The sequence below is a fragment of the Crocodylus porosus genome, unplaced genomic scaffold (genome assembly GCF_001723895.1).
Source record: "Crocodylus porosus isolate Cpor-Errol unplaced genomic scaffold, CroPor_comp1, whole genome shotgun sequence".
NCBI classification, from domain to species: Eukaryota; Metazoa; Chordata; order Crocodylia; family Crocodylidae; genus Crocodylus; species Crocodylus porosus.
Window position 1 is genome coordinate 1,502,922 of NW_017728926.1, and position 24,636 is coordinate 1,527,557.

General features: G+C 41.9%; 1 protein-coding gene across 1 annotated transcript in view; it reads left to right on the plus strand.

Annotated features, from left to right (window-relative positions):
• The window catches only part of DNAJC11 (DnaJ heat shock protein family (Hsp40) member C11), a 68,122-nt gene that overhangs the window by 11,820 nt on the left and 31,666 nt on the right, over positions 1 to 24,636 (plus strand). Inside the window, exons 2-4 of the mRNA XM_019541148.1 lie at positions 2,458 to 2,587; positions 8,422 to 8,495; positions 16,133 to 16,234. Coding sequence (XP_019396693.1) covers positions 2,458 to 2,587; positions 8,422 to 8,495; positions 16,133 to 16,234 — 306 coding nt within the window. The remainder of the gene's footprint in view (positions 1 to 2,457; positions 2,588 to 8,421; positions 8,496 to 16,132; positions 16,235 to 24,636) is intronic.

Genomic DNA, 24,636 nt, shown 5'->3' on the forward strand with positions numbered 1-24,636 from the left:
AAGCCAAATTGTGATTGAAGCCACTGAGGACTTAATGGTTGATTTAGCTATGTCAAGAGCTTCTCAGTTCATGTGATAATTTAACAAAACGTGGGCCAAGCTGCAGCAGGTGGATGAAAAGGCATCTGCGTCATAGCCAGGGGAATGGCTACTGAAAGAGAGAATGTATATTTAAATGAACCCTCTTGGAAAATGTTAGCGCACATATCTTGCTGATGTGGTACAAGCTCGCAGTTCTGTCAATAGAACAGGGTTGAGCAGGGTGAGGCAGCTAATCTGAAAATAATAGATAGCCACTAAACTTCACAGCCCTGATAAAGAGACTAAACCCATTCAGCAGCAATTTTCTATATATAAACGTTTAATCTATTATAGATTTAGATCCCATGAAAATGTAACTTGATCATTGAGACATTAAATGAAGCTATTCAATCTCCAAGGGGAATGATGCACCTTTTAATTTTGCCTAGAATTTTAGTTATAAGAATATAACTTTAAAATATCATTATTAGTGACTTATGTGTCTCATTACAATTTGAAATGTTGTCAGTATTTCTGTAGTGGACTGAGAGTGGTTATCATTCATGAAATATTGAACCAATGACCTAAGCTATTCGCGTGTGATGAAAAGCCCAATCTAACATTTTATTGAACATGATATTTATGAAAAATGAAACGGCTCATTTCTACTACTTGATAACACATTTAACCATTTATCATTAATATGATTAAAGAAGGTTATTGTAGAGCTGGATATTCCACTCCCTTCTCATCTAGTTTAATTTTAATAACCAAGAGTGCACAGGGAGATAACAGAAGGAAAAATGACTGCATTGTTGCTACATTTGCTTTCTTGAGCCCATCACGTCCTTCTGCTGTATGACTTGGAATCATTAATATGAAATAGAAGAACCTGCAAAATAAATCAGTAGTGCTAAACTGGCCTCAAAAATCAATTGAGTCTCAATGTCTGTATTAAAATAAATACACTTGTCAAACAGAGCTTAACTTTTCATTTTATCCTGATCCCTTTTCTGCAGTCAGAAATTGATTTGTTTGAGACAGAAAAGGCTGTGACTTTTGTTTTTGAGGTAAATAGTGTGAAAACCTCAGTCACCGTGAGGTATTGAGAGTAAATGGAATTGATGTTCAAATGCCTTTCAAGTCTGTTACCAACATTGTTTCTCTGTGATTCCTTATTCACTAGTTAATCTTAGTGCCCCTTCAGTGTCTGTCCACTTCAATCCCATGTTATAGCAGAAATAGAGAGAGTCAGAAGGGAGTGCAGGCAATGTCCTCGATGCTATTGCAGTCATTTCACTATGATTCCTTCCTGGCATCCAGGTATTCACTGTTACATTCATGATTTTGGAACTGGCCAGTGTATAGCTGTCTGAGATTTCATGCGTTTTGTACGCTAGTTCAGTTTTGTATAGAGCTGCTTGTTAATTTACTGACAGTGCACACAAGTGAATGTCAAAGATGCCTGACTTTCAAGGTCCAGGATGTTGAAGTGTAGGGATGATTGTGGGAAAGGAGAAATTGGATAGCTACAGAGACTGGGAAGGGTTCACTGAGGTAAGATGGCTGTGAGGAGGTGTTTTGGGGGATGGGGAACAAAAGACTGTTTTGTTACTTCATTGATTCCTAAAGAACCATCCAAAATCTGTCCTCGCAAAATGTCCCTGAGGAGCCAAGCCATATCTAAACAGTCCAGTGTGGACATGGTGAAGGAGCAATTTTTCTTAATGGATTTAGTGAAGTAGGCTTCCTTTATTTGTCTGTCAGATCACTCCCTACTGATGAGTATGAATGTGTCTGTTAGAAGAGACTGCGTGCCTGCCTTCTTTGCAGTAGAGTATAATGTCTTTGTTTTGTTGGAAAGCTGTTGCTACAGTGTATAGCAGTAGAGGGACTTGTGTTTGTGTAATTGTGTGCTTAAGTCTCCAGCCTTTGTTATGGAATGCTTTTTGACATGGTTGAAGTCTGTTTCATGGTTTGGGATTCAGCCCCGGGAGGGTTCTGGTGTGAATTCCTGGAATTAAGTAGACTGTTTTTGTAGTTGATTTAGGTTTTCCCTCATGTCACAGTGCTCAAGTGTGACCCGCTGGTTTAGTCTTAAAAAATAACTTATGCAAGCAAAGTCAAGGTGTTTTGTAATCTGAGTTCTGCTTTCCATCCAGGTGCGCACAGTTGAGCTGCAATTATCATTTAAGTGCTCAGTAGGTAGTTGGGAAAAGAATACCTCTCAAAAATGCTGCTAATGCTGATTCATCTAACCAATTATTTGATTAACCTATATAGAAATCTGAAATAAAGTATAATTTCATTATACTCTGTAGCTAATGTAAGTACATGTTCTGGAGTATATCTGATATGTTCTTTCAGGGCTGATTTTGAAGATGATGCTTTACTGGTATGGATTGTGCTTTAATTGAATCTTGTTTCTTTTCACAGGCCTCTCAGGAAGAACTGAAAGCTGCTTACCGACGGCTGTGTATGTTGTATCATCCAGACAAACACAGAGACCCAGAGCTTAAAACACAAGCTGAGCAACTGTTTAACCTTGTTCACCAGGCTTATGAAGGTCAGTGAAAGTCTTAGGTTTGCAAAAAACATTTTCAGAGCAGATATTGGATTGTTTGACTCTTGAATTTTCTAGTGGAGGAGCGTAGAGAGAGAGAGAGCGAGATTCCTCGGTATTTTTAAGTATCATGGTTAATTCTGTACTTTTCACTTGGTGATGCTATGCAAAATCTTTCCTTTTTTTAAAAATCTAAAAATGCCCTGTGAATAAGTGAAAGATGGCTTTGGAGAGCGAAAGTTCTATTCTGAACCAGAGTGGGATGTGGCTAAGTATTTATGTTTTTTAATCTCTTACAAGTAAAAACATCTTTTTGAAAATAAATTGTGTAGGTTACAGAGCATGGTTAAACTGGATGTATTTCATTGACACAATGTAATGAATGCTTTTACCACCTTGTGTTTTTATGCGCTACTCTTTGTAGACCAGGCAATCAGTGAAATTTACTTGTATGGAAAGTATGCATTTAGTGGCTTTAGTACATTGCACTAAAAGAATTAAGTATCACATAATAATAAGAACAGCGATATGTAGGCATATAATAAGAAGCATAAGCTCTATTCTGTGAAGCAGAAGACCTTGTATAGGTTTAAATTTGCAGTATGATCAGTGACCACAATAAAGAATCTTTCCCTTATTCTCTGTGCACCCTCACTGAATTTTTCACTGAGCATCCAGAAAACTCAGTGTGTACATCTGTAACTTTCATCAGATCCTAGCTTGGATAAACAAAACCAGTTTTATCTCCAACAAAATCACTTTTTATCAGAACAGTGTTGTTCCCAGGACAGTTTTCCTCTTTCAGTGCCAAGCCATTTTGTTAGTAAGAGAGCTGTTGAAACTCACAAGATCTTTTATGGTTTTTAATAATGCATTCAGTAAATTTTTCAGTGTCTGGTTTTGTTTAGACTCTTCAAAGAGCTCAACCCTGAGCAAAGACCAATGGAAAGTTTTAAAAAGCCATATTAATTTTTTTCTTTCTGCAGCAGGGTCCTGAGTGTCCATTTGTCATCATCCACTCAGGGTTTTCAGTGCTCCTTGCTTTTAAGCAAGAATTCCCATACTTTCTAAGGCCAGATTGTAGAAGGCACTAGTGACTTCAACCTCTTCCACCCAAGGATCTCAAAGCATATTAAAATCATTTATGAATTTAGCGCCCAACTAAGTAAAAATGGTTGGCTTGTTACAGGTGTTATAACTGAGGCATAAAAGTGCATTTGGTGTTTTGTTCATTTTCACAGAAATAGTAGCAGACCTGGCAACAGAACCAAATCACGTCATTCAGCTACGAACATAAGAACTGCCATTTACTGAGTCAGACTATAGGTCCATCTTGCCCAGTATCTTGTGTTTCTTAATGGCAGAGAGTGGATGCTGAAAGGGAGAGTGACCAGGGTTACGAGTAGGGTTTTTTCCATTGGTCTGTGCTTTCAACATAACTTTTATTTCCTTCCTTCTCTAAAGTCTGATGTTGATGAGTAGTCAATGATATAAAATCCAACTCTGTCAGCATGGAAGTTTCTGCCGAAAGTAGCTGTGACCATTATAGACCTGGCTTTGCTTTCTATGTAGATTATGTTTAGAATTAGGTTGCAGGGTTTAACTAGCAGTTAGAGAACTCACTATAATTTTTGTAGATGTTATTTAGTGAGTCATGAAAATAGTTGTATAATTAGTCAGGTGAGTATGGGTAAAGATGTTGTTCACTTGAAAAAAAAATTTACAAAACAAAGAAAGCTTATCTTGTATCTCACTGTACAGTTTTGCCAAAAAAATAATTTTAATGGCCAGTGGTACAGCCACAATGTAGTGGATGATATATTTGCATAGGTGAAACAATATATTCTTTAAAATGTAATTCTACAGTCAGAGGCAGATGGACTGAACCATTTCTACAAAGGATTTGATTGAAACTGTTCCTTTCTAATTATATTTTATTATCTAGGTTTGACTGAATTAGTTTTGTAGTTGCCTGTTTTATTGATAGAGTTTGCCTGCAGTGTTTTGGAGATTTGGGGGGAATAACTGAAATGGAAGAGAATTAGAAGCCAATAGGAATGTTTTCTAGTAAAACTGCTGCAGCAGCAAACTTGATGCCTGGTGGCTTAGCCTAAAGGGAAGCAAAAGCAAAGTGGTGAATAAATGATTCCTTGTTAAATCCCAGAGATTAGCTGAAGAAATTTGGCTCCTCTGTTTTCTGAATGGTCAGCATTTCTTTCCACCATTAGGCTTGAACGTGGGTAGAATCATTTATGTTGTTCTTAATTAGGCCTTACAATGTATGGTACAGCGTATGGAGATTTTCACTAAAAAAAAAGAAGCACTGAAGGCCATGTCTGATGATGATAGAGAGTGGAAACTCAGATGCCTTCAAAAAGAGTTATGTTTTAAGGCTTATTTTGGAAATTCAGAGAGTGAGTTGACATTCTGTAGTAAACAGGTCTAATGGCAGGGTCGGCTTTCTCTTTGAATTTCCAGGGGGTTTTTGGTTATGTTTGCTTGTTCAGCACCAAATGTGTGCATGGTGCTTTACATATGAACATTTATGAAAGATAAACAAACCAACACCCTGTGACCAGGCAAGTAAATTGGTCTTTTGAAGGCAATTATGAAAAATACTACTTAAGAGGGTTCACTGATTTCTCCGTAGTTAAGATTTGAAGCTAATTCTTCTTTAAAAGTTGCATTTTTTTTAACTTAGCCCTACTTCCACCCCTCTCTGTAGCACATCTGTAGCAGTCAAACCTAAAGTATTAGGAAAAGATAAGACTCAGGAAAGTTTGGAGAAAAGTACAGGAGCCTGAAGGAAGGGTTACTTTATGGCAAGCACATTGAATTATTTTACCTGAAGATTTTACAAACTTTATTAGTTTATAGTGCCAAAATGGGTTGACCTGTAATTTCCAGCTGTGTTTTCTTTTATCTTTTGTGGGGGGAATTTTTCTAGGAGTTTGGAGTTCTTATATTATAAAAGCCTAAGTCTGGCTGTCTGTTGTCATGCTTTACTTACACTCTAATTGGCTGTCTTGGCAGCCAATCAGAGTGCCCTACTCACATGGACAGACAGTGGAGTACCGCCATGACAGTGGGGACTGGGCCGAAGGGGAGGCAGAGGGGGACAATGAAGACTGGAGTGGTGCCATAATGGAGGTGATGGAGTGGGGGGTGAGGCCGGCAGTGCTGGCTTTGCCCCCCTGGGTCTGCTCCTTGGAGCCAGGGGCTAGTGCCCCCTAACAACAGCCGGCAGGGAGGGGAGGTGACGGAAAACAGGGGAGGGAGGGGAGTAGGAAGGGGGTGGTTTATGGCCTTTCTATACAGGTTCATGCAGGCATAGAGAACATGCAGGTTCTTTATATGCAAATTTGCATATAAGGAGGTCAAATCTAGTCCAGCTCCCAGCTCAAAGCAGGACCATCCAGATTCGTAGATGTTAGGGTCGGAAGGGACCTCAACAGATCATCAAGTCTGACCCCCTGCCTAGGCAGGAAAGAGTGCTGGGGTCAGATGACCCCAGCCAGATGCCTATTCAGCCTTCTCTTAAAGACCCCAAAGGTAGGGGAGAGCACCACCTCCCTTGGAAGCCCATTCCAAGTTTTCGAATTCGCATAAAGCCAACCCACCTTACAATGTAACAATTAGGGATAGTTTCCCATGGTGGTGAAGGAAGGAGCTGCACCATGCTCTGCCTGTCCCCACTCTCCTCTGCTCCTGGGCTGCGCCGTGCCCTGGTGTTGGCTGCTCCTGGGGTCGCTGCAGCCAGGGCTGGTGTGAGTGCTGCAGCCCACGCTGCCTGGGGCTCCGGTTGTCCTTACTCACCCCAGCCAATGCTGGATCAGCTCCGGGAGCAGCTAACACCAGCTGCCTGCACCAGGGCATGCTGTAGCCCAGGAGCAGAGGTGACGGGACAGGCAGAGCAGTCAGTGCAGCCCAGCGGCTGCAGGCAGCTGACAACAGCCACTCATGGGGCTGCTGCAGCTAGGGCTGGGGTGAGTGGGGCCATGGCCCTTTCCCCTCCCCCCCACAGACTTACCTGCTTGGGCGGAGGAGGGAGGGGTATCTATGCTGATCATATAACAGTGAATTGACCTTGCATATAATGAATTATGGGTCTAAATATACTCATTGCATAAGAGCAAATTTGCATATAAAGAACCTGCATAAATCAAGGGAAACCTGTAATTCTATCACCCTGCAGCTTGTGTGTGCACCCTGTACGGTGCATTCCATTTTGAATGCCTACTCTCAGGACTTGATAAAGGCTGTGTACTTATCAAACATAATGTCAGCAGTGCTCATTAACAATACTTATTTTTGTGTTGAGGTACTAGCAACCCCCAAGCTTCTCCTTGTTTTCCATACTTCTAATAGTTTGGACTCTGCTGCTAGACAGCTAGTCAGCACTGACAGTCCTGCTACTTAAGGAGTCTTGTAAGCAGCATTATCAATGCTGTGGTATTAGCAGCCCAAAACTAACTCCATTCATTCTGAAGGCTGCTAATAATTATTTTTTGGATCTGCTATTAGCATTTGAAAATGCGGGGAGATGGTAGCTATGAAACTCACTAGCTCCCATGGCTTTTAAGGCGGCTTGAATCAGCCCTTCCATAGCTGCTGCTCATTTATTCTAAATTATTGGTGATGTGTAGGAGGTGCATGTGCACCTCCTGAGATTGGCCATGCACCCCCTGGAAGGCATGAAACCGGAAGTGCCACGGGAAGTGCACTCCTGGTTTTGTCACAGGTTTGGTGATGGGCCGCTGGAGGACCCCTTTCCCCCAGTTGGTGATGAGCTGCTGCTGCCCCCCCCCGCCATTGGTGATCTGGTGCTGCCCCCACCCACACACACTCAGGAGGCACCAGTCACCCATGCTGTAAATCAAGCAGTTAGTTTCAAGTAGACCAACTGAGTTATTGTGCAGTTAGCTAAAGTACAGTTAAGTTACCTAGTGGACAGAGAGGCTGAAAGATGATTTGAATATAAGTAGTTTGTACATTTAGTGGATATGTAGATAACTGAAGCTTGTGGTTACCATGTAAGCAATAGGCACAGGCTATGTGTGATGCATTTAAGTAAATTCTGCATTTTCCAAGTAAATATGTCAATAGAGTACACTGTTCTAGAATCTGCTCATAGTTCTACTTCATCCACATACCTGAGGTCAGAATTGTGCTTTCTTGTTAGCTGTTAATTTCTCTTGCTGCTGCTTCATCTGAGAAGCACAGTTCACGTACTCACAGGTTTCTTTTCTGAAGGGATTTGTGCTCTGCCAGAATTGTTGCTGTAATCTCATCCATTTATTCCCCTTTGGGGTTTGAGTATTTTTTAAATGTTCTTGAAAGTACTTTGAGCCTTTTGGAAAAGTAAAAAGCAAGGTAGGTTTGCACCTTACAGACTCACCAAAGTAGATTATAGCATGCTGTTAGAAAAAAAACCCAGAGAAAATTATAGGACTCTTGGCATTGGATCCAGTACCTGACTATACACTAGTCTGCTGTGCTCACCTGACCAGAGCACAGCAGACTTCTGCATTCACGGAGGAATGTTGGAAAAAAATGTATTGAAGATTCAAATAGTTACATGTCTCTTCTTTTTATATTTTATGTAAAGGCAGGTAAGATGAAATCTAGTAGGAGTTGTTGTTGACTGTTATGTTCTATAACAACTGTAAATGTGACTAGGTGTAGATCTAGGAAAGCATTTCTGCATTGGGGAAAGAAACCTATCTGTTTACAGCTGCTGTCCAGTACCTGCTGTATTTCAAATAATTACCAATAAATAGATCATAATTAAAGATGAATACTTCTGTGCTCTAAGCTGGTTTGATTTTAATTTGCAGTGCTTAGCGATCCACAGACGAGAGCAATCTATGACATCTATGGAAGGAGAGGACTGGAAATGGAAGGATGGGAGGTAAGACAAATTCAACACCAGAAATCCCACGAAGGGAACTAATTCTGGCCTCATCAGCAGGGATCCAGAGAAAAACACAGATTTCCCCTTTTACTCGAGGAAAACACGGATTCCTTATTTTAATGGAGAAACCCACGGATTTTGCCGTTCTGCAAAGAGGTCTCTGCAGGCTGGCAGAGTTCTAGCCTGCAAGGGGCTGGGGGGAGCAGGAGGAGGGTGGTCAGGTAAGGAGCGCCATGTGCACGTATACGCACATGGCCGCCAGGCAACCTGGAGAGCAGCTCCCACAGGTAAGATTGGGGGAAGTGGGAGGAAAATTAAGACCCCCATAAAGAGGGAGTTGGGCTGGGGCCGTTGCCCAGCCAGGCAGTGCATGGTGCCTGGTGCTGGAATGTATGGCTTCAAGGCCCTGGCATGGAGCTAGGCTGGGGGAGCTGTGAGGAGGGGGGGATTGAGGGGCACCAGCAGGGCCAGGGGGCTGTGGGTGAGGAGTGAGGGGCCTGGACCTGCATTTTGTAAGCTAAGGGGGCAGGGAAAGCACTGATTTTCCATGATAAAAACCCCAAAATCAAATATCAAACTTTATAGGTATTTAGAATTTATTTTATTTTATTTTATTGTATTTTATTTTAGTGATTGAGGCACTGGTAGGCTTCCAAATTACTTTAGAATTGTAAATATGTCAAGAAAACATTGTGTTCAGCTGATATAAAATTGTGGCCGTTCATTTTAATCATGAATTTTGTGGGGTTTATCAGAGAATTTGTATTTTTTTTATCAGGGAAAACCAGGATCCCTGCTTATCAGAAATACTTGCCTTTGTATCAGAATGTAATGACAGCTTGATGGTAGAAGTATATCTGTTTGAAGGCACTCTAGTCATTTTTTCTCTCTCTCTTTTTAGAATGTCATTGTATATTTTTCAAGTAATGGGTGTTTCTTCCTTTTTTGACGAGTACAATAAATCTGAGATTCAGAGTTCCCTAATAAGATACTACCATGAAAAGCAATGTATTTGAGAGACAATTATGTCATCAGTGTCCTTCTAGTCTTATGCAAGCATCTTTTATCCAAAACTCTCTCCATATCAACTAGCCTGTGAGATTATAGGTGCCTATGTGGAAAAAAAATAAACCTTTGAAGTGCCATGAAAGAGGATGTATCCACTCCTTGCTGCTTGTTGCAAGGTCTCCTTTGCTGGTTTCTGCCTTGCTTGGCTGATAACTTTGTGCTAGTTGCTTAAAAACTTGTGGTATGGGTTCAGTTGCATGCCTAGATCAAGACTGGTGTTAGTGGATGGAAAGTTAAAGGAGCAACCAAGTGTGGCATCCCACAAGTTTTGGCCTTAGTATTGTATATCCAATTTCAGTGATAGGAGCCAAATCTTATCCTTTGCATGACTGGTACAAATCTGTTTGGTGTACTAATAATTTATGACATGGAGGTTAAACTAGTAAATGTTGGGTTTAAATTAGCATAGGGGATCCACGTGCAATGTTGCAAAAACTTAGGTCAGTTGGTTCACCTCAGACCAGATCTCCTTCTGCAATGTGTAAGCCCTACCTGAGAAATTAATTAACTTGGCTTCATTTCCAGATTTTTATTACACATTTCTGTTGCAGATTTTCTATATTTTTGTGGTAACAAACCATGATGATTTAATTTGCAACCTATTGATGTGATACCGTCACCAAAAAAAAACCAAACCTAAAATCAAGAAAAATACAGAGCACAGCAAGGAAAAAGTTCTGTAATAAAGATAATTAATACATATTTTTTACACCAAATTTGTGGTGTAAAACTGAGCGGACCAGTCAGATTCTTGTATACCAGAATCACATTCTAGCATTTAATAGTACACTGTGAGACAAGGTGTACACTGAAAAATAAAAATGCCTTTGCACAATATCCAAAGTGCCTCCCTAGGTATCAACTCCTGAGATATATCAGGGCTAATATACTACAGATAAAAGGAATACATTACTTATATGTTAAAACAATTTAACTGAAACCAAGCTCGTTTTATGTAGCAGACAGCAGCAGCCTTCAAGGAATTCCTGCAGGTGGATGAATTGTTTAATATAAGTCATGTCCTGCATCAGTAATAGCTTTCACTCCCGGGAGGCAGCAGCATTACCTTTAAATAGCTGCCAGTATTTAAGTGCTATTAAATTTTTCTGTCCTTTTTTTTTTTTTTTTTTTTCTTTCTGTACAAGAAGTTTGTCTTTTTTTTTTTTTTTTTTTTTTTTTTTTTTTTTTTCTTTCTGTACAAGAAGTTTGTCTATTCTGTTCATTTACTGTAAAAGACTTTTTTCTTTATGTAGAGTCTGAGGAGAGGTGTGTGTGGATACTATGTGCTCCTGTGACTTGGGGAACGAGTTGATCGAGTACATTTTGCTTTTGAGGAGTCTTCTCCTTACTTTAAGCTTTTGAGTTGTACTAAATAGCCTAAAAACACAATAGGCTTAATAGACCCTCAAGCAGGGTGTACAAGTGCACATTGCTGTGAACACGTTTCATGTGATGAAGACATTCTGCATCTCACTTGGTGCCTCATAACCAGGCTTGGCAGAATTCAATTTGTATCGATATACATCAATTTCACCTGATGCTCACAGACCAATGAAAAACTATTTGTCAGTAATCATCAAAATTTACATAAAAGAGATGTTTAAAAAAAAAAAAAGCTGGGACAGAGGTAAGGAAATCCAGGGCAGATGTTTCTGTGTGCGTGTGCATAGATGCGTGTGTACACATGCATGCACACGCGCGCAGTGGCACTGCAGGAGCTGTGGACTTGCCAGTAAGGCTGTGCTAGGAGTAGGAGTTGAAAAGGCAGGGTTGGTAGCAGTGGAGAGTGTAATGCTGCTGGCTGCTCACTCTGCCCAGGTTCTAGCTGGGGCAGGGGCCAGTTTCCTGCAGAACCTGTCCCAGCATCCATGGGAGTTTGACTTCTGCCACAAGCACATAGGAACCAGGCCAAGTCAGACTCCGTGCGAGTTGGGCCCCTGCTCTTGCTGGGACTTAGGCAGAGCAAGCAGTTAGCAGCACTGGGCTCTTGCCCCTCCAACCCCACGTCCTGGCACAGCCTTACTGGCACCACTCCCAGCTCCTTCAGTGGCCACTCTGTGTTCTAAATTGATAACAATCAAGAAACACCCCTAATTTCATGCAATCCTGAATTTTAGTCAATAAAAATTGAAAAAATGCTTAAAAATAAACATTGATTTTTTTTTGCTGTTGAAATAAAAAATATATATATAAAAATCAAATTCTGCCAAGCCTACTCAACACGGTTCAGATCTATACTGCTGTTTTATATAAATAAATAAAATGCAAGCCCATTGCTTAAGTGTTATGTGCTGTTTCTTGTGCATTTGATGCAGTCACCTTTTTCATAGATCAGTGTTTGCATGTGTGTGTTTCTGGAGAGAGTCTGGGGTCTCCAAACACATGTGAGATGCAAAAGGAATGAGAGAAAGCTGGGAGGGTACTGGGGAAGATATGAGGTTCTAGCCCTTCAGTGAACACAAGTAAACCTTTTGTCAATTTGCATAGCATGCTTAGAACTATTGAAGTGGCTGCATTATAAATATCTAGGTAGTTCACCTGCATTGCAAAAATTAAATATTTCATATAACTAATAGTAACTTTTGGTGTATCAGTGTATTAATGTACTAATACATTAGTATTAGAATCTTAGCCTTTTTGGTTTTTATTTGTTTGTGTGACATGTTATTTAATTGCACAAAATTATATGCAAACCTTTCATGCTGTATTGATTATATGGAAGCTTCCTGCGTACATGTGTTTAGAGTGTAGATGAATGGAGATTATTACTGTTAATTTACAGATTCCCAATTGCAGATAGATAGTATGGTTTCATTTTATTCTCAATAGCTGTATCTAATGGTCCATCAAAAAAAACCCCCAAACCATACTTAGACTGAACACATACGCATAGAACTGTTCTCTTCCCCATGTCACAAAACTGAGAGAAGGAGAAAGTAGTTTAAAATTCCTAATTCAGGCTTGCAAAAGTAATGTGATAGGACTTCTCCACAACAAATCTTGCCCCTTTTTTGGTCTTACTAGTATTTACCTCATCCCAGCCACCAGTTTTTTCAGCCCAGATTGGAAAGGCAGATCAAATACTCAGCTTTCTCAGAAGTGTTCTTAGGTCATGTTTGTGATTTCCTGTACCTCATGTTTAATTAAGTTTTGCCTTCTTCAATGGTTTTTTAATTTGATATATAACATCTAGCACCTTAGATTTCTAGGCAAGATGCTGTAGAAAACTTGCCCATAAAAACTATACAGGCTGGAAATACCTGATCATCACATGATGGATTTTCCTCCAGATATTCCACAGCCCAGTGAACCCAGGTAGTTTGAGGCTGGATGGATCTGAAAACTGAGACACAAGAATCCAAACTTCAGACAAAGTTGCTTTCTGCTTGTACCATTTGATTCTGTCTTATTTTGTTCCTAAGCCACCTTGCACATATTAAAATTCTGGAAACGGTTATAAATCTGTCATTTGAAGCCATAAACTTCCATACCATGAAGACTCAATTTTAGTGTCAGCTAAAGTGCTATATAAAACTGGGTATTATGCAGATTCTAGTTAGTGATGTCAAGTCTGTTTTGAAATGTCATTGTAGCACTGCCTTCTCTTTATTATGAGCAAGTGTTCTTTTAGCAGAAACATAACTTGAAGCCTGCTTCAGAGCTGTCTTTTGTGAGACTGCAGAACAGAAGTGGGGGAAGCCTAAAAAAAAAAGATCTGTGTCACTGTTGACTGTATTCAGTGAACAGATCAGAAGAAACTGAGATTGGTTCAAAGTGCACCCCCATGAATTTATTCCATTTATCTAGGCCAAACGAACTGGTACATTCAATCGCAAGAGAAATTCTTTGGAATTTTGAAGGAACTGAGGGAAGAAAGGAGTGTTGTCCAACAAATCTCAAGGGCTAAATACAGACAGTCAAGAAGCCCCATGCTGAATCAGTTCAATCTTTGTAAGTTTCTCTGAACTGCATAGATTGAACCAATAATAAAGTGAACTGATGTTCGCTTTTGAAACAGGAAAGGCAGCCAGACACCTGCAGTGGCCCTGTCAACGTTCCTTGGAAGCATCCATTCTCTTCTCAGTCAGCATCTACTATCGCATGGTCACAAGCTGAGAGTGGCAGTATATCCAAAGATCTCTTGTATGAAAAACCCTTTACAGGAAAAAGACCATACAGGTGTCCTTATCTCTAGTTCAAAGATGTTTGCAAGAGAGATGAAGGCAATGAACATCAAGCCAAATGATTGGGAGAAGATTGATGAGGCTCGAAGTGCTGGGAAACAGCTTAAGTGTGGAATGAAAGCTTGAGGAAAGAAGAGCCCAACATTGCTGTCATTGTCAATCCCTTGATTTGAGGAAGATCTCTAGTATGGCTCATTGATGGGTCTTATGATGACTTAAGAGTCCAATCCTTGAGCCACATATTCATCCACAGAAGGTTCAGGTCTTTGCACAGGAGAGAGTAGATTTCAAGCTGGGATTTGTATCATTTTCTTTTCTCTTTCCTCTCTCCTCTTATTTGAGAGCAAGACGCTTTACCTTAAAACAGGCTGCTGCTTGGTTGAGGTTGTGGTGACATTGGTGTTGGTCAGCTGCCAGCTCCTCCCAGCTCTTGATGTTAGCATCCATTTGCTTGAGGCATGCCTTCAGTGTGTCCTTGTAGTGTTATCTCTGGCTACTGTAAATTCTCAAGCCATTACTAAGCTGAGAGCAGAGCTCTTGTTTTGGGAGTTGAGAATTGGGCATCTGCATACCTTGTGCTCATGAATTACCATTTAGTTCATTGGGCTGGACCCCAGCAGTTGACAACATTTCAGGCCATGGTGACTTCACAGATCAGCATTGTTCTATCTGTGTGTGTATTCCAGATACCCCCACAAAGGATTAAAGTGCTAATTAACTCATACTCTTGACTGGAAGCATGTATTCTTGTCATGAATCTTGGGAATCCCCCAACAATTTATATGCAGATGAGGCATGGGGCATCCTGGTTCCAGTTTGCCTCATGGAGGATTGGGCCACACTAAACGCATGAAACAGACTGAGAGAGAGGGGGCAACAGAGAGATTTTGGGTGAGCTATTTAGAGCTGTGTTTGTTGATGTTTGCCAGACATTTAAGGCTGGTGAAGAAACAGAAATAAAGAAAAGTACACCTTAGTTGTGAGAATGGAGAGGAAGCTAAAATGTATGTAGCATAGTAGTTTGCCATGACTGGAAAAATTGCTGGCACTGGGGGGAACTGTGCTCATTGGGACTACCCATTCAGGTGGGCTGCACTAACCTCGCCTTGTAGGTTAACATTAGTATGGTTGCCCTGGCAGGGGAGATGCCACGATTGCCACTATGATGGAGGTAGTATTGGTGGTTTGCTGTACCTGGCAAGGGAGATCCCCTTCTCCCTGACCTTGAATGGCTGTGTGTAGTTGAGGGTGGAGACTTGTCCATTCTGCTGTGGGCAGGCACCCATAGCCCTATAGCCTCCCAATGGGAGAATCTTGGCTACACACTTTAACCAAAAGGCCAAAGTAGCAAACTAGGGAGAAATCCCCCATCTCCATAAAATAAAGGCGAGCAAGTCTTGGGGGCATTTGAATCTCAAAACCCAGGCTTGGGTCTTGCATATAGGGTGCCTGCCATAGATTTAGGAGTATTTGAAACCCCAGGACAAAAAGTATGAGCCATGTGTTTTATAGTCATGCCTGGTGTTAACTGCATTTAATGTGGCTTATAGTTAGTTTCCATTGCTGAGCACATGCTGCTTTTGGCCTCTGTTTAATGATAGACAGTGTATATGACAAGGTTTTCTAGTATGTGAATGTAACACAAGGAGCTTTTTTTCCCTATGCTGATTGCAGGGGGAGGGAAACCTTGTCTTGTATTTGAGTAAATGTGGTAAAATGTGGTGCTAGGCCTCTAAGTAACGCTTCTTTCTTAGTTTCCAGGTGGTGTTTAAGGTGTTAACTTTAGCAATGATGAGTTTCAAGTGCTATGGGGCTTCACTAGAGAGAACCTCTTTCACTATGTCTGTCATTAACAGTGCTGCTCAAGCTACATGTATATCTGGCTGTACCAAGAGAGGCTGTGGACAGGGCACTTCCATGGTAGTCTTTGAGTTTGAAACTCTTCACCCTCTCACAGCCACTTTGCCAGATTTGTTAACTTTGAGGGAACAAAGCATTGCCTGACTCTTCTCTGAGGCATTTAAGAATTGTTTGTGGATGCCTAGATGGCAGTTATAAATGTATAAGTAAAAATATTCAGCATGACCTACTGGAGAGACAGTGGTTTTTATTATTTGTAATGTTTTTTTTTAAATGGGATAAAAAGCTTGTGACAAGAAATGGTAATTTCATTACAAATATAAATAAAGTAATAAAAACTCTATGGCATGGAACACTTACAGCAGAAAAGGTGATGTTACAAAGAAAGGGAGGCTATCCAGAGAAATAATTTAAGAGACTTAAGAATGTTTCAAATTCCTTCAATGATTAAATCCCTTGTAATTGTTTGCTGTGCATTCTCTTGCCCAATAATCCTTTGCATCTCAACCCCTTTCTGCACAGGTTGTGGAAAGGAAGAGAACCCCAGCTGAAATCAGAGAAGAATTTGAACGTTTGCAAAGAGAGAGGGAAGAAAGAAGACTTCAGCAGCGAACTAATCCCAAGGTACAGTACAGAATATTCTTAATCTCAGTAATGAAAATTTGCTGGATCATCTGGCTCGGAGAGTAGTAGTCAATGGCTTGCTGTTTAGTTGGTAGTCAGTATCAACTGGAGTGCCCCAGAAGTTGGTCCTGGGGCCAGTTTTGTTCAATATCTTCATCAGTGACTTGGAAGATGCCATGGAGTGCACCCTTAGCAAGTCTGCAGATAATACCAAGATGGCGGGGGGGAGTAGTGGATGCACTGGATGGTAGGGCTAGGATTCAGAGAGACCTAGACAAATTGGAGGATTGAACCAAAAGAAATCATAGGAGCTTCAAAAAGGAGCATCCTTAAGTCCTGCACTTAAGGATGGAAGAGTCCTGTGCACTGACATGCTGGGGACTATCTGGTTAAGCAGCAGCTCTGCAGAAAAGGACCTGTGGGTTACAGTGGACAATAAGATGAACATGATCTACTAGTGTGCCCTTGTTGCCAAGGAAGCAAATGACATACTAGGCTGCATTGTTAGAAGTGTTGCCAGCAGATTGAGGGACGTGATTATTCCCCTCTATTCAGCACTAATGAGGCCACATCTGGAGTAATGTGTCCACTTTTGGGCCCCCACTACAGAAAGGATGTGGACAAATTGGAGGGAGTCCAGCAGAGGGCTGTGAAAATGGTGAGGGGGCTGGGGATTATGACTTATGAGGAGAAGCTGAGGAGAGGAACTTATGGGGATTTATGAAAAGAGGGAACTGGGCTTATTTAGTCTGGAGAAGAGAAAACTGAGGGAGGGTTTAATTAGCAGTCTTCAACTACCTGAAGGGAGGTTCTAAAGAGGATGGAACTAGGTTGTTCTCAGTGGTGGCAGATGACAGTACAAGATGCAATGGTCTCAAGTTGCAGCAATGTAAGTTTAGGTTGGATATTAGGGAAAGCTTTCCTTCTAGGAGGGTAGCAAAATAGTGAAACAGGTTACCCAAAGATATAGTAGAGTCTCCATCCTTAGAGGTTTTTAGGACCCAGCTAGACAAAGCCTTGGCTGGGATGATCTAGTTGTGGCTGTTCCTGCTTTGAGTAGGGGATTGGACTAAATAACCTCAAAAGGTCCTTTCCAACCCTAATTTTCAGTGATTCTGTGATGAAATCCTAAACAAAGTGTCATATGTAGAGGAGAGAACTGAAACTGATTGAGTCTTGGGCACTCACATTTATAGGGTTCCTCTCCCCTCTTTCAGTGCTATAGAATATCAAAAAAGCAGGGGGAAAAAAGCATTTAGCGTGTGGCTTAAAGCATAGTTATTTCTTGTGACATTTTGTCCCCCATGAAGAATTCATTGTGCTATTGCAGTGGCACATGTGGCAGTAAATGACTTTCTTAGAAACGTTGAAAAACCTTCCAAATATGGAGATGTCACTGAGTCTCATGCAAGTATTCGAAGGTGAACCGTCCTGCAGTTCTCTAACAATATCCCCACTCTCGGCTGTAGAAGCCTGCTGAGAGAAATTCAGGCTTGCCTTTGAAATCGACTGGGAGGAAAAGATGGCTAACAAACTAGTTGGACAGTAGAAATATTCCCATTGGACTTTACAGAGCAAAATAAACCTGAACAGTATTGGGATCTTGCCAGCAGCACAGCTAGTGTCTATTTTGAGAGAACTTTATGATACTCTTACTACAGCAGTTGTTATTGAGTGCCTCATTCCCAAGTTTAGGTCTGCTTGAGCAACAATAAACTAGAACCTAAGCGACTCATCTCACCATTTAAGTTTAGTTACCCACACCATACTATATTGCCATGAAAATATTGTTGTCAGTGCTGGAATCTTGATGTTATTTAAGTAGCATCGAGATTCCAGCACTGACAACAATATTTTCATGGCAATATAGTATGGTGTGGGTGGGAAGGGATGAAGTCAGGAGTGATATGACCCTCACTACTTTCTCTCCTCTCCCTTCAGAGTTATGACATGCCAGTAGTTCAAAATGTTAATGACCCTCATGGGCTATTTCCTTGATTCCTGCCACACTTAGCAAGCCAGGGCTGAAGAGGATAGCTGAGTTGACTAGCTATTGTGATTTTAAAAGATTCTGGAACTGGGTGGCTCTTGCATAAATTAGGTGAATGCAATTCCAAGAGATTCCGTCTTTGGTACTGTATAATTTCACTGCATGCTCTAGTTTTCCTGAACATCTAGTTTTTGGCTTTTAAGCTATTTCACATAAAACATCAAAAATGTCTTTGTGACTGTGTTTGAAACCCGGGAGGAAATATACATGTTCTTTGTGTCATTGGGATGTTCCTTAATGACAAACCTTAAATATCACTACTTCTGTCATTCTGCCCCACATACATATGTTATTTTTATTAAAGCAAAGAACATGTCTAGCTTAATGGAATTCCTTTTATGAGAAAATAACTTCTGAATTATTTCTGAATACCCCCTTTGATCAGGAAAAGCATAGCTGTTTTCAGAGCTGCAATATAGTACAGGCTAAATGAGGGCCACAAATGACATACTTTGCATTTTCAAGCATTCTGTAGGCTTTGTGTTCTTGGGGACTGTCGCTAAAATGATTAGTGCAGTTCTTTTAGTCCCAAAATAGCGTGGTGTCATTTGTTTCTTGGCTTATCCAATTTACCATCTGAGATTTTTACTTTAGGTAGTGTTTGTATTACCAGAATTATGACATTCTGATTTTTGTGAAGAGATGGGTAGCAGTAATCTTTTGGTCCCCCTCAAAAGAAATGCCACATTTGGATTATTCACCTTGGCACTGTCTCTTAGACTTTTGCTGGTCTTCGCAAAGCACTACTACCCAACAGAGTCTACAGGTTTTTGGAAATAACACCCAGATATTAAGAGCTTGTTTACTTTTCAAAGGTAAGTAAATGGATTAAGTAAAAGTGTCAATTTAAAGGTGAGTAGTTGTTTTTGAAATGTATTCTGTGTGAAGGCAAGTTAAAGAATGTGGGAAAAAAAATCTTCTTATGGAATAGGTTTGTCCCTGCATGGCTTTCATAAAGAACAAATTTATATGAAGATACTGTTTAACTAAGGAGTTGTCCTGCAGCAGTGTTGCATTTCTTGTCTTGCTGTATTTTCCACACAATCATTTGTTTGTTTTTCTGTATTATTTTACATTTGCTACATTTTATGTTTTTGCATTATTTATGACTCATTTCGTGTTATTGGAACTAATTGTGCCAATGCACAGAACTCTTTTTCTGTGCTAAAACAAAAATGATTTAAAAAAATTGTACCCACCACAATACAAATGTATCCAGAGCTCCTTCTCCACAGTTCTAGCTCTGCCACCTCATTCTGTGGGTGCACAGTATGGTTTTTGGCTTTTGACTCTCCAAGCACTAGCTAACTGACCTAATTTTGGGTCCAGTAGCTGGATACTTGGCACTTGCCATTACTACCTGCAGGTGGCTGCTCATCGCACTGTGGTAGAAGGTGGCCAGGAGCTGGAGCTCCACCCAGCTGCAGCTTTCCCCCATACCTGGAGAGGTGCAGCAAGGGCAAGAGGAGGAGCAACCACTGGAAGCAGGGGGAGCTGAGAAGTACTTGGGCAGCTGCAACTGCTCTGGGAGCAGCTCTGCAGGAAACCTGTGTGTGCTGGCCAGGGCCTGGGCTGGCAGGAGTGGGCAGGGCTCAGCCCCATGTGGAGCACTTCTTCTGTATTTTGCCCACCCCTGCTCTAATGGATAACCTGGTATAAAGGAGGGGGAGTGAGAAATGAAAGTAGGGGGCTGTCAGTTTTAGTGTTTGAGTTCTTGTTTTTTCTCTTTGAATATAGGTTTAGTTGGTAAAACTTCCTTTCGTTTCTGTTTCTGTAATCCATGAGTTAAAAAGGACTGACTGGTTTTATGTAATTTAACAGATAATGAAGCCTCCTACTTGCCATAGCTTAACTCAGGGATGCTTAGCCTCTATCCCATGGGCTAAATGTGGCCTGTGGACCCATGGCATCTGGCCCATGTGGCTCTCTGCAGGTCGGGAAATTTAGTGGTGGAGGAGTGGCAGCAATTAATATGGTCCGCCTCCTATGCTGCCAAATTCCCAAGCCCTTTGGGATCGGGTTGGGGCTGCACCATGACCCAACCTGACCCTTCCGACCCCTGGGCTCGGGCCAGGTCATGCCCCCTTCCTCCCAGCCTGCAGATCCAGGCCATGCCCCCTTCCTGCTCAGGGCTGGGCTGGTTCCCCCAACTTCCCACCATGTGACTGGATGGGGCCCTACCTTGTCCATCCCAGGCACTAGATCGGGACCACCAGCTGAATCTGGCTGCAGACCACTGGCTTAATTTGATACTGTTCTAATGATAAATGTCTCTGGGCATCTCCTTCCTGTCTTTCAAGCAGGGCATGGTAGAGCTAATCTTCATATTTAAGGCTTCAGTTGAAATTATGTTGAAGTTTCCATCCCTTCCTCAGCTCCTGGATGCTACCTCTCTTTCTTTCCTTTTGCCTCTGCAGTATAGTAACAGTAACTAAACACAAGCTGCTCTATGAATATTAAGCTTGATCTGTCAGCATATCTCATACAGTTGAATAACAGTTTATGCTTTACTTATCCCATGGGACTAAAACAGTTTTACAATGTATAATTTAATTTTTCTTTTATGGCAGTTTTTCTCTGCATCAACTATATTATCACTAGAAAATTGAATAAAAATAAGCGTTAAAAATTGTATCTAGTATACAGGAGCCTACAAATTACTTTCTGTCTATGCAGCAGTGTATTTCTGTGACACTTGGTCCCCCAGGCTTGTTTTCTTTTTCTTTTTCTTCTCTCCCCTCCTTCAGAAGAAACCTTTTTGCTTCCTTTAACAGTTATTGGTCTTTCCCAGAGCTTTTCTAGTGACGATCAAATGTGTAACTGGAAGGACCCTTCCCACCATAGTCCTAATAAAATGTAAGCTGCTGTTTAAAAAAAAAAACACTGGAAAAATCTCTTTCAAAGCTTAAATAGTTTAAAACAAATATTTAATATAGCACCGATGGCTTTTTTTTATTTTTCAAGTCTCTCAGGAGGAACCACATTTTCTGGACCAGGGAGCTCAGTTACTAAAATGCCTGTTATCTGGCATCACCTTTAAGGAAGTAACATGGGGAAGGTGGATTTATGATACTCCGATGAGTATGCCTGGCATCATTTAGGTTTACACTAGCAAGGATGTGGTGAACAAAGATTTTTCTCTAAATGGGAGCTGAGATAAAGGGAGCAAAGGAGTCGAAACAGACTGTGCAAAGGAATTACCATCACCTGGTGGTTTAAATTAGTCCATTCTGCCTTTTTGAGAACCTTTCTGAACTGCTTTTAGCAGCATGCCAACCAGGAAGGGGATCAAACCAATTCTTGATACCAGCAACTACATAAAACTGGGGGAACTGAACATATCACTGTTGTAAATGAGGGTGGTTTAGTGCAGATAGAAATTCTGTGGGGGTGTGTGGAACAGACAGGCATCTGTGGTTATCACTATATAATGTATCTCTGTGACTTTAGGAATTTGACATTTTACCTGGGTGTTTGACTGTGGTAGTGAGCAGTAAAAAATAGAGCTGCATTGTAAGCTTGAGTCTCTATGTCCTCCAATAAAATTAGCCATCTGGGTGTTTACAGCGATTGCTTATTGGCATTCTATGGAAATGTCTCTCCAGGCAGTGTTCCTATAGAATTGGATAGCACAGCTGTGATCATTTCATACAAGAACGCAAGTTATTTTAAAATTTCCAACATTTTATTAGTTCTGTAAAATGGTTCCAGCTAAATAAAGCATTTCTAACCAGAAATGTTGAATGATAACCAGATGTAGGCAGTTTGGCGGAGTTTGAATGGGGTCTTTGCTTTTTTAGGGGTTTGTTTGTGTTTTTTTAAGATGTGCTGGGTTTGGAAAGTCATTTGTCTGATCTGAGAACTGCTTCCCATTTGGAGAAATAAAACCCCATTATTTGCTGTGGGGAGACCAGTGTTCGAGAGTGTAGATACTTTTTAGGCCACCTGGCATGTGCTCTGAACGCACCCCTGCCCCCCTTCCCTCCCCCCAACATATGTATGTCACCTCCTAGGGAAGTAGCTCCCTAGGAAAAGCAGCAAGGAGAGAGAGGGAATCTTTTCTGATCCATCTCTTAGCATACTCTAACCTCTTACTTGCAGCTCTCACTACATTCTTCTCATGTCCTGAGGATGTTCTGGGAGACTGCTCTGTGCAGATTCTTTGTTAAGATGGATCCAATTTACATGTTGAAGCAGTAAAAAGTAAGCCCAGTCAGATTCTTTTGTTTCCCTCACTTGCTCTTCTCTGGCACTGCTTCTGATTAGGCCTGTAGTCTTCTTGTGCACAGCACTAGTTTCCTGTGTGGAGTGTCTTCCCTTTTCTTTGCTGCCTCTGGGATCAGGTATAGTTTTTCCTGAGTTCTTTAGATAGACATTGGCTAATTATTATGGCATTTTTTCCCACTTTAATTAATCTTAGACTAGAGCTATCCAGCTAGAAGCCCATGGGCCATATGTGCCTTGGGAAGGTTACACTGTAGCACCCCCGCTGCTGCTTCCCCCCCTACCCCCACCATCACTCTGGCTGCAACATCACTCTGGGATCCTCCCCCTGCTGCTAATGCTTCCTGCCCCTATCCCAAAGGTGGGGGCAGTATGTCAGTGTGAGGAGCTGAGGGTCAGTCTGGGCCATGCTGTGCACTGGGGAGAGAGGGAGGGTCAAGGGGGTCACTGCATCAGGGCATTTGTGAGCACATGTGCAGCAGTGGAAATTGCAAGTTGGGGGTTGGGAGCAGCGTCCATGGGGTGTATGGCCCAAGGGGGCTGTAGCTCACCCTTGTACAGTGCACAGGGTGTGCAGCCGATGGGGTGTTTGGCCCCTGTCCACTTGGAAGCTGGACGGCACTGGCTTAGACAAAGGAAGTGTTGGTGTAAGTTTTACAAGAAAATCATAACATAGCTTAAATACTTATGAGATCCAGATTAAAGCCCCTTACAGATGTGGCAGCCTTTAACTGAACATGTCCATGACAAAAGGTGTTCTTGTGGAATTATGAATCATGAACTTGGCTCCCACCTGCACTGGCAAATAGCGAGCTGGGGGCTTGGTGCTTGGTGCTTCCATGGCTAGAAGCATCAGCCAAGTAATTGGTGCTCCCAGCGTAGAAACACATTTAAGCTCTTTGCTGTGCTGTCTCCTGTGGCTGGGAGCAGCAGTCAGCAGATTGATGCTCCCAGATTTGAGAGCTCATTAGAGCTTTGAAGGACTGTTGGTACACTGCTGAGGCTGGAAGTGGGCATACATTCAGTTTAAGGTGTGGCTCATTCCCATCACAGTTTTTATGCATATTTTGTGTAATAACTTTGTTGCTTGTTCCCTGTTTTATCACACCATTAGTTGCTTGAACATGTGACTGGGTTACTACTCAAGACGTGATTATTCTGCTAATCATGTCTTAAGTAGAACATCTATAATGGCTCTTAGAACAATGAGAGATGTTATCAGGCTGCCAGTCATAAGAAAATAACAGAATACTGCATGTATATGTTGAAAATACCAATGTAGGAAAATATTTCTGAAATTTCACACTACTAACTCAGGACAGGTAGAGCAGAAAAGAGATGCTCCTGAAAAAAGGTCCTTCCAAGAGGTTGTATCTCTCTAGATTTTTTTTAATATGTTGTTCCTCAGGGATACTTCCACTGATGTTGCCAGTAGAGGTGCAACAATACATTGGTCCAATATCAGATTGACACCGATATAAAGAAAATTGGCTGCATCAGAAATAGGCCTGATGTGGCTGATAATGTAGTCAATAAATGGCCCGTGCAAGTGTGTAGCCACAGTGCAGCATGTAGGTGGTGAGAAGCGCAGCCCAGCAGCTTGAAGAGTCGTGTCCAGCTGGTAAGTCTGTTGTGGTGGAAGGAGAGTGGGGAGGGAAGTGGGTGGGGGGCTTCAAGGCCCAGGCGGTAAGGGAGGGAGTTGGCTGGGGCAGGCACTGCCTAGCCAGGGTGGCTCCTGCCCCTGTGTGCACCCTGGAAGGGCACAGGGAGAAGAAGGGCACGCACCCCTAGATCTGCACTGGGTGGGGTGGGGTGGGCTGCAGCTGCAGGCTGGGGCTGGGCCAGGTTGTGCTTGGGGTGGGCGGCAGCAGTGCTGGGAGGAGGTTGGGATGCTACAGTGAATTTTGGGGTAGTTGCAAACCCCTCCCCTATAGCTTGTTCCCAGCATTGCTACTGACTGCCCTGAATCCAGCCCAACCCAATCCCTACCAGGAAGAGCCTGGCACTGCCCCAGCCCACAGTGGTATCCTCCCCTTGCAGATCCAGGGGGCACAACCCCCCCCCCCATGCCCTCCTGGGGTGCGTGCTGTGGTGGGAGCCGCCTCCTTCCAACACCCCCTGGGTGAGT